Genomic DNA, 13,769 nt, shown 5'->3' with positions numbered 1-13,769 from the left:
AAGAAAATGTTATTAAAATCATAAGAGCTTCCAGACTTGTGGCTCAACTCCACCATGGTTTCCAAAGGCGATTCCAAGCAGCAGTCCAAGGAGGACCTGCTCCTGCAGGATTTGGCCAAGTCCTTCGTGTTCTTTGGGAATACCTTCATCATGTCCATCATCCCCAGCCAGTTATCTTGGCAAATATGGCATATGGATCTTATTCAGTCTGCTGTTCTCTATAGTGTGATGATCCTAGTAAGCACTTATTTGGTAGCCTTTGCATACAAAATTGTGAAATTTGTTCTCAAACACAAAGTAGCACAGAAGAGGGAGGATGCTGTTTCCAAAGAAGTGACTCAAAAACTTTCTGAAGCTGGTAAAAGAAAGATGTCTCAAAAGAAAAAAGATGAAAGAATCTTGTGGAAGAAGAACAAAGTTGTCAGTTACAAAGCTACGACATTTTCCATCCTTTATAACAACATCCTATTCCTGGTCTTGGTCATTGTTGCTTCCTTCTTTATATTGACAAACTTCAACCCCACAGTGGACTATATTTTGTCCATAACTGTTTCATCAGGGCTCATTGCCCCCCTGTCTACTGGCTCCAAATGGGCCATGTCAGCTTTGCCCCCTTGGATTTGTAATTATTTGTGGCCTGTGGTATATGGAAAAGTAGCACGGTGCTCAGGGTGAGAGACACACAAGCTGTTTTTATTTTTTAATTATTTTTTTAAATTTAAACTCAGCCAACGTATTATTAACACCATTAGTTTCAGATGTAGAGTTCAATAATTCATCAGTTGCATATAACACCCAGTGCTCATCACATCACATGCCCTCCTTAATGCCCATAATCCAATTACCTCAGCCCCCTCCCACCGCCCCTCCAGCAATCCTTAATTTGTTTCCTGTAGTTAAGAGTCTCTCATGGTTTGTCTCCCTCTCTGATGACTTCCCATTCAGTTTTCCCTCCCTTACCCTCTGATCCTCTGTGCTGTTTCTTATATTCCACATATAAGTGAAAATATATAATTGTCTCTCTCTGATTGACTTACTTCACTCAGCATAATATCATCGAGTTCCATCCATGTTGATGTAAATGGCAAATATTCATCCTTTCTGATGGCTGAGTAATATTCCATTGTATATATATATATATACCACATCTTTATCCATTCATCTGTCGATGGACATCTCAGCTCTTTCCATAGTTTGGCTATTGTGGACATTGCTGCTATAAACATTGGGGTGCATGTGCCCTGTTGGATCATTACATTTGTCACAAGGTGTTTTTATAGTCTGCAGTTTGAGAGTTTAAAAAAACCCAACAAAATGTAACTCAATATTTGTATATTGGCTCTTTTTTGACAGATTGTTGAAATTAAATGAGTTGAAAGGGAGCTCAAAGTACCAGGACATTTATTAAAAGGCGAAAAGTTGTCTGTCAATGTGCTATAATCACAAGAGGAGAAAATAACTGGCTTCCTTGATCTGTCAGAGGTCTCAGTAACCTGGATAGAACTATTATTACTTATAATAGTAGCAAGAAGTTAATAATCGGTTCTCTGTGTTCTAGCCACAATATTACAACTTTTTTTGAACCATAAATAACAGAATATCCTTTCCCTTGAAGCACCATGTTTACAAGTCTCTGAATTTGTGATTTGAAATAACTCAAAGACAAGGCATCTCCAACTTGGGGAAGAGAAACTTACGGAAAAGTTTTTTTAAATTAATTAATTTATTTTTTTGAGATAGTGTCCCATGATTCATTGTTTGCGTATAACACCCAGTGCTCCATTCAATACATGCCCTCTTTAATACCCATCACCAGGCTAACCCATCCCACCCCCCCCATCCCTCTAGAATCCTCAGTTTGTTTCTCAGAGTCCATAGTCTCTCATGGTTCATCTTCCCCTCCGATTCCCCCCCTTCATTTTTCCCTCCCTACTATCTTCTTCTTCTTCTTCTTTTTAACATATAATGTATTATTTGTTTCAGAGGTACAGGTCTGTGATTCACCAGTCTTACACAGTTCCCAGCACTCACCATAACACACACCCTCCCCAATGTCTATCACCCAGCCACCCCATCCCTCCCACCCCACTCTACTCCAGCAACCCTCAGTTTGTTTCCTGAGAGTAAGAATTCCTCATATCAGTGAGGTCATATGATACATGTCTTTCTCAGACTGACTTATTTCTGTCAGCATAATACCTCCCAGTTCCATCCACATCGTTGCAAATGACAAGATTTCATTCATTTTGATGGCTGCATAATATTCCATAATATATATATACCACATCTTCTTTATCCATTCATCTGTCGATGGACGTCTTAGCTATTCCATAGTTTGGCTATTGTGGACATTGCTGCTATAAACATCGGGGTGCATGTACCCCTTTGGATCACTACATTTGTATCTTTGGGGTAGATACCCAGTAGTGCAATTGCTGGGTCATATGGTAGCTCTATTTTCAACTTTTTGAGGAACCTCCATACTGTTTTCCAGAGTGGCTGCACGAGCTTGCATTCCCACCAACAGTGTAGAAGGGTTTCCCTTTCTCCACAATCTCTCCAACATTTGTCATTTCTTGCCTTGTCAATTTTTTGCCATTCTAACTGATGTACAGTGGTATCTCAATGTGGTTTTGATTTGAATTTCCCTGATGGCTAATGATGATGAACATTTTTTCATGTGTCTGTTAGCTATTTGTATGTCTTCTTCAGAGAAGTGCCTTCTACCCATTTTTTGACTTGATTATTTGTTTTTTGGGTGTTGAGTTTGAGAAGTTCTTTATAGATCTTGGGTACCAGCCCTTTATCTGTAGTGTCATTTGCAAATATCTTCTCCCAATTTGTGGGTTGCCTCTTTGTTTTGTTGACTGTTTCCTTTGCTGTCCAGGGGCTTTTTATCTTGATGAAGTCCCAAAAGATCATTTTGCTTTTGTTTCACTAACTTTTGGAGATGTATCTTGAACAAAGTCGCTATGGGCGATGTCAAAGAGGTTACTGCCTATGTTCTCCTCTAGGATTTGGATGGATTCCTATCTCACATTGAGGTCTTTCATCCACCTTGAGTTTATCTTTGTGAATGGTGTTAGAGAATGGTCGAGTTTCATACTTCTGCATGTGGCTGTTCTCCCAGCACTTTTTATTGAAGAGACTGTCTTTTTCCCATTGCATGTTTTTTCCTGCTTTGTCAAAGATTATTTGACCATAGAGTTGAGGGTCCATATCTGGGTTCTCTCTTCTGTTCCATTTGTCTATATGTCCGTTTTTGTGCCAGTACCATGCTGTCTTGGTGATCACAGCTTTGTAATATAGCTTGAAATCGGACAACGTGATGCCCCCAGCTTCGTTTTTCTTTTTCAACATTTCCTTGGCTCTTCAGGGTCTTTTCTGATTCCATACAAATTTTAGGATTGTTTGTTCCAGCACTTTGAGGGATAAATGTCATTGGAATTTTGATCAGGATGGCATTGAAGGTATAGATTGCTCTGGGTTGCATAGACATTTTAACAATGTTTATTCTTCCAATCCATGAGCATGGAATATTTTTCCATCTTTTTGTGGCTTCTTCAATTTCTTTCATGAGTAGTTCCTAGAGTATAGATCCTTTACCTCTTTGGTTAGGTTTATTCCGAGGTATCTTACGGTTTTTGGTGCTATTGTAAATGGAATTGTTTCTCTAATTTCTCTTTCTACAGTTGCGTTGGTTAGTGTATAAGAAAGCAACTGATTTCTGCACATTGATTTTGTATCCTGCCACATCACTGAATTGCTGTATGAGTTCTAGTGATTTGGGGGCAGACTCTTTTAGGTTTTCCACATGAAGTATCATGTCATCTGTGAAAAGAGAGTTTGACTTATTTTTTTGCCAATTTGCATACCTTTTATTTCTTTTTGTTGTCTGATTGCTGTTGCCAGGACTCCTAGTAGTATGTTGAACAATAGTGGCGAGAGTGAGCATCCTTGACGTGTTCCTCATCCTAAGGGAAAGGCTCTCAGCTTTTTCCCATTGAGGAGGATATTTGCTGTGGGTTTTTCAGAGATGGATTTTATGAACTTGAGGAATGTTCCCTCTATCCTTATACTCTGAAGAGTTTTAATCAGGAAAGGATGTTGTATTTTGTCAAATGCTTTTTCTGCATCAATTGAGAGGACCATATGGTTCTTCTCTCTCCTCTTATTAATGTGTTCTATCACATTGATTGATTGGCGAATGTTGAACCACCCTTGCATCCCGGGGATAAATCCCACTTGGTCGTGGTGGATGATACTTTTAATGTATTGTTGGATCCTATTAGCTAGGATTTTGTTGAGGATTTTGGAATCCATATTCATCAGGGATATCAGTCTGCAATTCTCCTTTTCGATGGGGCCTTTGCCTGGTTTGGGGATTAAGGTAATGCTGACCTCATAGAATGAGTTTAGAAGTTTTCCTTCTGTTTCTATTTTTTGAAACAGCGTCAGTAGAATAGGTATTATTTCTTCTTTGAATGTTTGGTAGAATTCCCCAGGGAATCCATCAGGCCCTGGACTCTTGTTTTTTGGGAGGTTTTTTGATCACTCCTTCAATCTCGTTCCTGGTTATTGGCCTATTCAGGTTGTCAATTTCTTCCTGTTTCGTCTAGGCAGCTTATAGGTTTCCAGGAAGGCCTCCATTTCATCCAGATTGCTCAGTTTATTGGCCTATAGTTGTTGATAATAATTTCTAAAAATTGTTTCTATTTCCTTGGTGTTAGTCATGATCTCTCCCCCATCATTCATAATTTTATTAATTTGGGTCCTTTCTGTTTTCTTTTGGATAAGTCTGGCCAGTGGTTTATCAATCTTATTAATTCTTTCAAAGAACCAACTTCTAGTTTCCTTGATCTGATCTACTGTATTTCTGGTTTCTAATTCATTGATCTCTGCTCTAATCTTAATTATTTCTCTTCTAATGCATTTTAATTAATTATTTATTAATTAACAATTAATTATTTATTAATTTAAAAAAGAAGAGAATTAATTAATTCTCTACTGGGCATCGTTTGTTGCTTTTTCTCTAGTTCTTTAAGGTGTAGAGTTAGTTGGTGAATTCGGGATTTTTCTGTTTTTTTGAGTGAGGCTTGGATGGCTATGTATTTCCCCCTTCGGACCGCCTTTGCAGTATCCCATAGGTTTTGGACCGATGTGTTTTCATTCTCATTGCTTTCCATGAATTGTTTAAGTTCTTCTTTGATTTCTTGGTTGACCCAAACATTCTTTTCTGCAGCATTTTTTAAAAAAGATTTTATTTATTTATTTGACAGAGAGAGACACAGCGAGAGAGGGAACATAACCAGGGGGAGTGGGAGAGGGAGAAGCAGGCTTCCCGCTGAGCAGAGAGCCCAATGTGGGTCTCGATCCCAGCACCCTGGGATCATGTCCTGAGCCAAAGGCAGTTACTTAACGACTGAGCCACCCAGGCGCCCCTGACCCAAACATTCTTGAGCAGAGTGGTCTTTAGCCTCCAAGTGTTTGAATTTCTGCCAAATTTCTTCTTGTGATGGAGTTCCAATTTTAAAAACATTGTGATCTGAGAAGATGCAGGGAATAATATCAATCTTTTGGTACCGGTTGAGACCTGATTTGTGACCCAGTATGTGGTCTATTCTGGAGAACGTTCCATGTGCACTCGAGAAGAATGAGTATTCTGTTGTTTTAGGGTGGAATGTTCTGTATCTATCTATGAGGTCCTTCTGGTCCAGTGTGTCATTCAAAGTTCTTGTTTCCTTGTTGATTTTCTGCTTAGATGATCTGTCTATGGCTGAGAGGGGAGTATTGAGGTCTCCTTCAATTAACGTATTGTTATCAATATGACTCTTTATTTTGGTTAACAGTTAGCTTATGTAGATGGCTGCCTCCCTGTTGGGGGCATAGATATTTACAATTGTTAGATCTTCTTGTTGGATAGACCCTTTAAGAATGATATGGTGTCCTTCTGTGTCTCTAACTACAGACTTTAGTTGAAAATCTAATTTGTCTGATATAAGAATTGCTACCCCAGCTTTCTTTTGAGGTCCACTGGCATGGAAGACGGATCTCCATCCCTTCGCTTTCAGTCTGGATGTATCTTTAGGTTCAAAATGAGTCTCTTGTAGACAGCGTATGGATGGGTCCTGTCTTTTTATCCAATCTGCAACCCTAGGCTGTTTTTTGGGAGCATTTAGGCCGTTCACGTTGAGAGTGATTATTGAAAGATATGAATTAATTGTCATCATGTTGCTTGTGAAGACCTTGTTTTTATAGATTGTCCCTGTAGATTTCTGTTGTATATCACTCTTGGGGTCTTTCTCCTTTTATAGAATCCCCCATATTTCTTGCAGGGCTGGCTTAGTGGTCACATATTCTTTCAGGTTCTGCCGGTCTTGGAAGCTCTGCACCTCTCCATCCATTCTAAATGACAGCCTTGCTGGATAAAGTATTCCTGGCTGCATGTTCTTCTCGTTTAGTACCCTGAATATGTCTTGCCAGGCCTTTCTGGCTTGCCAGGTCTCTGCGGATAGGTCTGATGTTATTCTGATGTTCCTCCCTCTGTACGTAAGGAATCTGTTCCCCCTAACTGCCCTTAAGATGGTTTCCTTAGTTCTAAGATTTGCGAGTTTTACTATTTCATGCCGGGGTGTTGGCCTGTTTTCCTTGATCTTGGGAGGGGTCCTCTCTGCCTCTGGCACATGAATGTTTGTTTGTTTCTTTTTTTTTTAAGATTTTATTTATTTATTTGAGAGAGAGAACGAGAGAGAGAGAGCACATCAGAGGGTACAGGGTCAGAGGGAGAAGCAGACTCCCTGCCAAGCAGGGAGCCCGATGTGGGACTTGATCCTTGGACTCCAGGATCATGACCTGAGCCAAAGGCAGTCGCTTAACCAACTGAGCCACCCAGGCGCCCTGAATGTTTGTTTCATTCCCCTCTCTCTCCTCATCTCTCCACTCCCTCTAGGATTCCAATAATTCTGACATTGGAATGCTTCATGGTGTCACTTATTTCTCTGATTCTATTTTCATGGATTCTGAGTTATTTTTCCCTGGCCTCCTCTTTTCCCTTTTTATCTATTAAATTGTCTTCCAGGTCACTGATTCGTTCTTCTGCCTCACTTACCCTAGCTGTTAGAGTATCTAGATTAGATTGGATCTCGTTGATAGCATTTTTAAGTTCTGCCAATTCAGCTTTCATTTCTGTCCTTAGAGACTCTATGTTGCCAGTAATTGATTTCTCCACTCTAGCTATTGTCTTCACAATTGCTAGCCTGAATTCCATCTCCGACATCTTGGTTATATCTGCATCCATTTGTAAATCTGTGGCATAAGTCATAATATCCGAGTCTTTTCTACTTGGGGGATTCCTCCTCCTAGTCATTCTACTGATAGGCGGTTGAGGTAATGTTTAGAGTCGAAATTATTGACCAGAACCCAAGCAAGCTGCACCTGTTTTCTAGGGACCTTAGGGTTGCTGGCTTCTTGTTTCCCCAGCCTGTTTTCTGGGTGAGGGACCTGCTGCACTGTTACTCAGGCAACCCTGTTTGGGCAGAGTTGCCCTGCCCCCCTGTGGTGGGGGATGGGCTCCATGGGAACTGTTTTTGGGGGCTTTTTTTTCTCTGGTGGCTTTCCCTGGGGGCTTTCCGCCTCTCTTCCAAGAGTCAGAGCAGAAAAGATATTTCCAACCCTCTGCCTCAGAGCAGAGAGATTGCAGTCTGTTCTTCAGTGAGCTCTCCAGGCCACACTATCTCAGTTTCTGTCTGTGCTGCTATAAACTGCAGCGTATCGGGTTGTGCACCCCTCCCAGCACTCCCAGTCCTGCCTCCAGGGCACGTCTCTGCCCTTTGTGCTTCTAAAACCTCCAGCCGCTCCCAGTTCACATGCACGACCCCACCACTCCTGGTTTCCACCCCGGCGGGCTGCCCTAAAGTCCATTCCCCCCCGCTACAGGTCTGCGAGTCTGTGCCCCATTCCCAGCACGTGAGGCTGTCGCTCACTGGCAGTGTAGGATCCCCATGGCCAGGTTCCCTCCTGCCGCTGTTTATCCTCCAATATCTGCCCGCTCCCCACTTCATACCTCGAAACCAATTGCCCGTGATATTCTGTTTGTAGAGATCCAGATCTCTTTTCTTATATCTCAGGCTGATTTCATGGGTGCTCAGAGTGGTCTGGTAGATATTCAGCTCAATTCTGGGGACCAGTTGGAATACGGTCCCCTACTCCTCCACCATCTTTCCTCCTTTTTCAGTGTTTTTTAAAGTTATGTGTATTACATTGTAGGGAAACTCCTTGAAACTACATTGTGTTTAAAATGTCCCTAAAGTAACATCTTTTTTTCATTAATACACAAGTTTTTGTGTGTGTTACGTTTCCAAGACGGCAGAGTAGTAGGGGGACCCAGAACTTGCAGTGTCCCTCGAATACAACTATATCGACATTCAACTCTTTTGAACAATTAGGAATTGGAGGATTGGAGGAGTAAGGAAACAATCTGCATAGTCGGAGGGAGGGAAGGAAACAATCTGCCCTGTTAGAGGCAGAGGAGATGTTCAGAGCCCTGAGTTGGGGGATTGGGAAGCCATGTAGACCAGATGGGGAGGAAGCTCGGTTCCCAGAACAGTCAGGAAGAGGGAGCAAGTTGGAAAGAGTGCAGCGGGTTGTGACCACACAGTAAGCTGAGGTGAGGAGATCCTTTGGGTCACTCAGGGAGAGATTGTTGCCCTTCCTGGAGGGCATTTGGAAGTGTCACCCAAGACAAAATGCCAACCTGGGAGTCATTGAACAGAGCTCAGCAGCAGGGTCAGAGGGGGTGTTCAGAGGGCAGGAAACCTCTTAACGTTTCAGTGTGAGCCACAGTAGGCTCACAGTTCTGTGTGCTCACCCACTGGCCATTTATCTAGGGTGAACTGAGCAGAGCATAGAGACTGGGAAGATTGCAGATAACTTTGCCACCCCTTTTTGCTGTGAGCCACAATAGGCTTAAACCTTTGTGCACAAAGATGTTATTTGAAAGATGCTCTCTACATAGTGTTGTTTCAATGAGTTAGGTATAAGGCACATTCCCTACGCTACCACACATACATTTGATAAGGCTACTACCTTCATGGTAGATGTTAGTTGTAAGACGCTTTTCTACACAGTGATGTTTGGATGAGGGAAATAATGGCACATTATGTTTCCACAGATAAACTGAAAAATGCTTCCATCTTCATGAATGAGGATGTTAGTTGAAAGATGTTTTCTACAGGGTGCTCTTTCTTTTTCTTTTCTTTTTTTTAATTATTCATTTAACCAAGGTATAATACATAGGGTGCTGTTTCATTGACTTAAGTGTATTATGGCACTTTCCTTATGTTTCCACACATACATTTGAAAACACTCTTATCTTCATGAAGGAAGATGTTAGTTGAAAGATGCTTTCTAGGGGCGCCTGGGTGGCTCAGTCATTAAGCGTTTGCCTTTGGCTCGGGTTGTGATCCTACGGTGCTAGGATCGAGTCCCATGTCAGGCTCCCTGCTCCGCGGGAAGCCTGCTTCTCCCTCTCCTGCTCCCCCTGCTTCTGTTCCCTCTCTCGCTGTGTCTCTCTCTGTCAAATAAATAAATAAAATCTTAAAAAAAAAGAAAGATGGTTTCTATATAGTGTTGTTCCCATGAGTCAAGTATATGGCACTTTCCTTATGCCTCAACCTGTATATTTGAAAACGCTATTATCTTCACGAAAGAAGATGTTATTTGCAAGATACTTTCGACACTGTTCCATTTCATTGAGTTTAGTATTTTGCACTTTCCTTAGGCTTCCACAGATACATGTGAAAATACTTCTATCTGCACAAACCCTGATGTCCTTTGAAAGATGCTTCCCACACAATGTTGTTTGAAGGAGTCAAGTATATAGCAGTTTCCTTGTATTTCCACTCATACATTTGAAAACACTTCTAATTTCATGAAAGAAGATGTTAGTTGAAGGACGCATTCCCCACAGTGTTGTTTCAAGGAGATAATTATTTGAGACTTTCCTTATGCATCCACACAGACATTGGAAAACATTTATATCTTAATGAAAGACGATGTGAATGAAGGGTGCCTTACACCCTCTTTGGTTTCAATGAGTTAAACATGGGAGAAGACATGTGGAAGTTTCTTTATGCTCCACACAGACATTTGACAATGCTTCTATAGTCAGATAGAACCTGTTAGCTGAAAGATGCTTTCTATACAGTGTTGTTTCATCAGTGTATACTGAGACTTCCTTATGCTTCCACAGATACATTTGAAAACACTTGTATCATAATGAAAGGAGACGTTAGTTGGAAGATGCTTTCTACACAGTGCTGTTTGAATGAGTCAGTATATGGCACTTTCCTTATACATCCACACATACATCAGTAAGCACATCAAACTTCATGAAATCATAAGATGTAGCCCAAGATTACATGAGATCTGGCAAAAGCAAGAGGTGGCTTATCCTGCTGACACACACACACACACACACACACACACACAGCCTTAACTTGTTGAATGCCTCAAAAAGTGCCCCTGGAAGCTTGCCTGTGTTTTCATACGTCCAGCTTTTGGGCTGGTTTTCCTGAAACTTTGTGATTTTTGTCCATATATCATGTGAGATTAGCCCTGAGAACTCATAAGATTTGGGTCGAGGTGTCATGAGCTGTGGCCTGAGATCCAGCACGGATTTCCCCATGATTTCCTGAGCTCAACCAAAAGAAAGAGGTGGCTTCTGTCTGCAGGTGGCGACTCTCACACAAACTGTCCTGAAAAGTTGAAAGCCTGGGAAAGCACCCAGGGAGCCTTCTTGGGTGTACAAATGAGCCAATTCCCAGGCTCGTTGCCTATTCCCATACCTAATGCCTTCCTGTGTCTATCGCCTCTCATGTAATATCAGTAAGGAGCTCAGAGGCCAATTATCACTACTTCCATGCTCCGTTGTGTCCCCAACATCACAATTGCATCTGTGGGCTTTGTAGAATGCCAGGTGTTCCCAGGTTTCCCCAAAAAGGAAGTTTCAAGTGCTAACTATTATGCTGCACAGGCATCAAGACTAGGGAGTTCCCACACCTCCCGAGTTCCCCTGAGATTTCTCCCCAGGTCTCACGAGATTTGGTTACAGATTTCAAGAGAGTTGGCCTAACCTCTCAGGGGATTTTGGACCAATATGGAGTGGACTTTGAGCTCATGAGATTTGTCACAGTTATCCTAAGGTTTAGTCTGAGCACTCCTGAGAAGAAGCCAGAGAATTTGCCAGATTCACACCAAGAATACATGAGATCCAACTCAGGAAAAATGTATCTTTCTTTCTTTCTTTCTTTTTTTTCCTGGGAGGCTGTGAGGCAAACACAGACAACCTTAACCTGTAGAAAGCTTGGGAAAGCCCCCAGGGAGACTTCCTGTGTGCTCACACTTCCTGCTCTGGGGCACAGTGCTTCTTCCTTCTCCTCCTGCCATCCTGTTTCTATCACTTCTGATTGTGTGTGAAGAGTCCGCAGGGCCCATTCAACCTGAATTCAGTACTCCCTTAATATTCCCACTTCACCCAATGTACAGAAACACCAGGAATTTAGGGGTGTCTGGGAGCACTTCTGAAACTGGGAATATTGGAAGATGTGTCCAATCCTGGCATGTGCCACCCCTAACGACATAAGGAGCACAAAGCAAGCTCTGCTGGGGACTCCCAGTTCCTCCCAAGGGCCTGGAAGCTTTGCCCAGAGATCCTATGAATTTTGACCCTAGATCCCACTGGCTGGGCCTGACATCTCATGATATTTGGGTGAGATCTCATGAGATTTGTACTGAGATCACCCAAGATTGGCCCCAAGAGCACATGAGATCTGGCAAAATCAGGAGTTGGCTTGTTCCTGCACACAGTACTTAAAAGTCAATAGCCTGGGAGAGCACCCAGGGAGCCTTCCTGTGTGTCCAGATGAGCCAGCTCCCAGGCTCCTGGCCTCTTCCTATAACTAATGTCTTCCCATGTCTCTCCCTTCTCAAGTAATGTCAGTAAGGGACCTCAAGCCCATGGACCTCAAGCCCATTCATCCCTATTTCAGTGCTGGGTTTGGACCCCAACATCTGAATGGCATCTGTGGGCTTTTTGGAATGCCAGGTGTTCCCATGGTCCCCCAGACAGTAATGTCCAAAGGCTGGCTTTTATGCTGCACAAGCATCAAGGTTAGGCATTTCCCACCCCTGCTGAGTTCCTGAGAGACTTCTCCCCAGACTTCATGGGATTTAGTTGTAGATCTCGAGAGACATGCCCTAACGTCTCAGGGGATTTTGGCCCCTTTTCATGGAATGGACATTGATCTCACCAGATTTTTCAGAGTACTCCTGAGTTTTAGGATGAAGATTCCTGAGAGACAGCCAGAGAATTCTGAGATTGGCCCCAGATGACCTGAGATCCCGCTAAAGAAAGAGTTATCTTTTCTTTTTATCCTGGGGTGTTGTGAGGTAAGCAGAGAGTTTAACATGTTCAAAGACTTGGAATGCCCCCAGGGAACCCGCCTGTGTGTTCACACGTCCTTCTCCAGGGCACATTTCTTCTGCCTTCTCCTCTTATCCCCGTTTCTATCTCCTCCGGTTGAGTGTGAACAAGTGTTCACAAAGACAATTCATGCTGAATTCAATGCTGCCTTCTTAACTGCTCTTCACCTACGATGCTGAAACACCAGGGATTTAGGTGTGAGATACCCCTGGTCTTCTTGCAGGTCCTGTTGGAGACCCATTGGGAAACCGGTCAAATTGGAAGTTCTGCCCAATCCTGGCACGTGCATCCCCTACTGACAAAAAGAGCTCCAATCAGGCTCTGCTAGGGAGTGCCAGATCCTCCCAAGGGCCTTGAAGTTTGGCCAGTTTATCTCTAGATTTAAATGGCTGGGCATGAGATCTCATTAGATTTGGATGAGATCTCATGAGATTTGGACCTAGATCTTGGGGGATTTGGATGAGATCTCCTGAGATTTGGACCCAGACCTCACGAGATTTTCCCCAAGATGGCATGAGGTCTGGCTCTAGAAAGAGGTATATTTTCTTTCATTTCTGGGGTGTTGTGATGCTAATACAGACAGCCTTAACAATTTGAGAGCCTGGGAAAGCCCCAGAGAGCATGCCTTTGCAATCACTTGTCCTGCTTGGGGTCCGCTTTCTTCTTCCTTCCACTCCTGCTCCCCTGTTTCTATCACCTCTGGGTGATCATGAATAAGAATCCACCAAGCCCATTCATCTGACTTCAATGCTCCCTTGGTGCATACTCTTCACCCAGGACACTGAAACGCCATGGATTTGGGGTGAGACACCTCGTGTTTTCCCTGCAGCTCATGTCTTAGGGTACCGGAACTATTAGGGTACCAGAACTATTCAAGTTCTGCCACAGCATGGCATGAGCCATCCTTACCGACATAAGGGTCGCAATTTAGGCTCTGCTAAAGAGTTCCAGATACTCCCAAAGGCCCAGTAGATTGGCCACAGATCCAACAGGTTTTGGCCCTAGACCTCAATGTCTGGCCCCGAGATCTCCTGAGATTTGGAGAGCTCATGAAATTTGAACTGAGATTTCCCAAGATTTTCCCCCAAGATCACCTGAGGCCCAGGAAGGAAAGAGGTAACTATTCTTTTTTGCTGAGGGGTTGTGAGGTGAAGACATACAGCCTTGATATTTTCAAAGCCTGGGAACACCTCAGGGAGGCTGCCTGTGTGCTCACTTCTCATGCTCAGGGGGCTGTGGGGGTCAGGGGGACATTGCTTCTTCATTCCAGTGGTGCTCTCCTGTTTCT

The 13,769-nt window shown here is 43.0% G+C and overlaps 1 protein-coding gene across 1 annotated transcript; it reads left to right on the top strand.

The window, feature by feature from the left end:
* The first annotated feature begins 54 nt into the window (after positions 1 to 54).
* Positions 55 to 12,780, top strand: LOC113909177 (translocon-associated protein subunit gamma-like). Its single transcript, XM_035728071.1, has 2 exons — positions 55 to 599; positions 12,705 to 12,780. Exons 1-2 carry the CDS (start codon positions 55 to 57, stop codon positions 12,778 to 12,780), a joined length of 621 nt encoding a protein of 206 aa, XP_035583964.1.
* Positions 12,781 to 13,769: the final 989 nt, after the last annotated feature.

This window comes from Zalophus californianus, chromosome 6 (assembly GCF_009762305.2).
Source record: "Zalophus californianus isolate mZalCal1 chromosome 6, mZalCal1.pri.v2, whole genome shotgun sequence".
NCBI lineage: Eukaryota > Metazoa > Chordata > Mammalia > Carnivora > Otariidae > Zalophus > Zalophus californianus.
Note: the sequence above shows the minus strand (reverse complement) of the source record. Positions and strands in the feature narration are given on the sequence as shown.

Bases quoted from the DNA above. Each gene is read 5' to 3' on its own strand.
- LOC113909177 (XM_035728071.1), top strand. From the start codon at position 55: ATGGTTTCCAAAGGCGATTCCAAGCAGCAGTCCAAGGAGGACCTGCTC. The intron at 600-12,704 runs GTCAGCTTTGCC...GTCTTCTTGCAG, and splicing joins ACTGGCTCCAAATGGGCCAT to GTCCTGTTGGAGACCCATTG.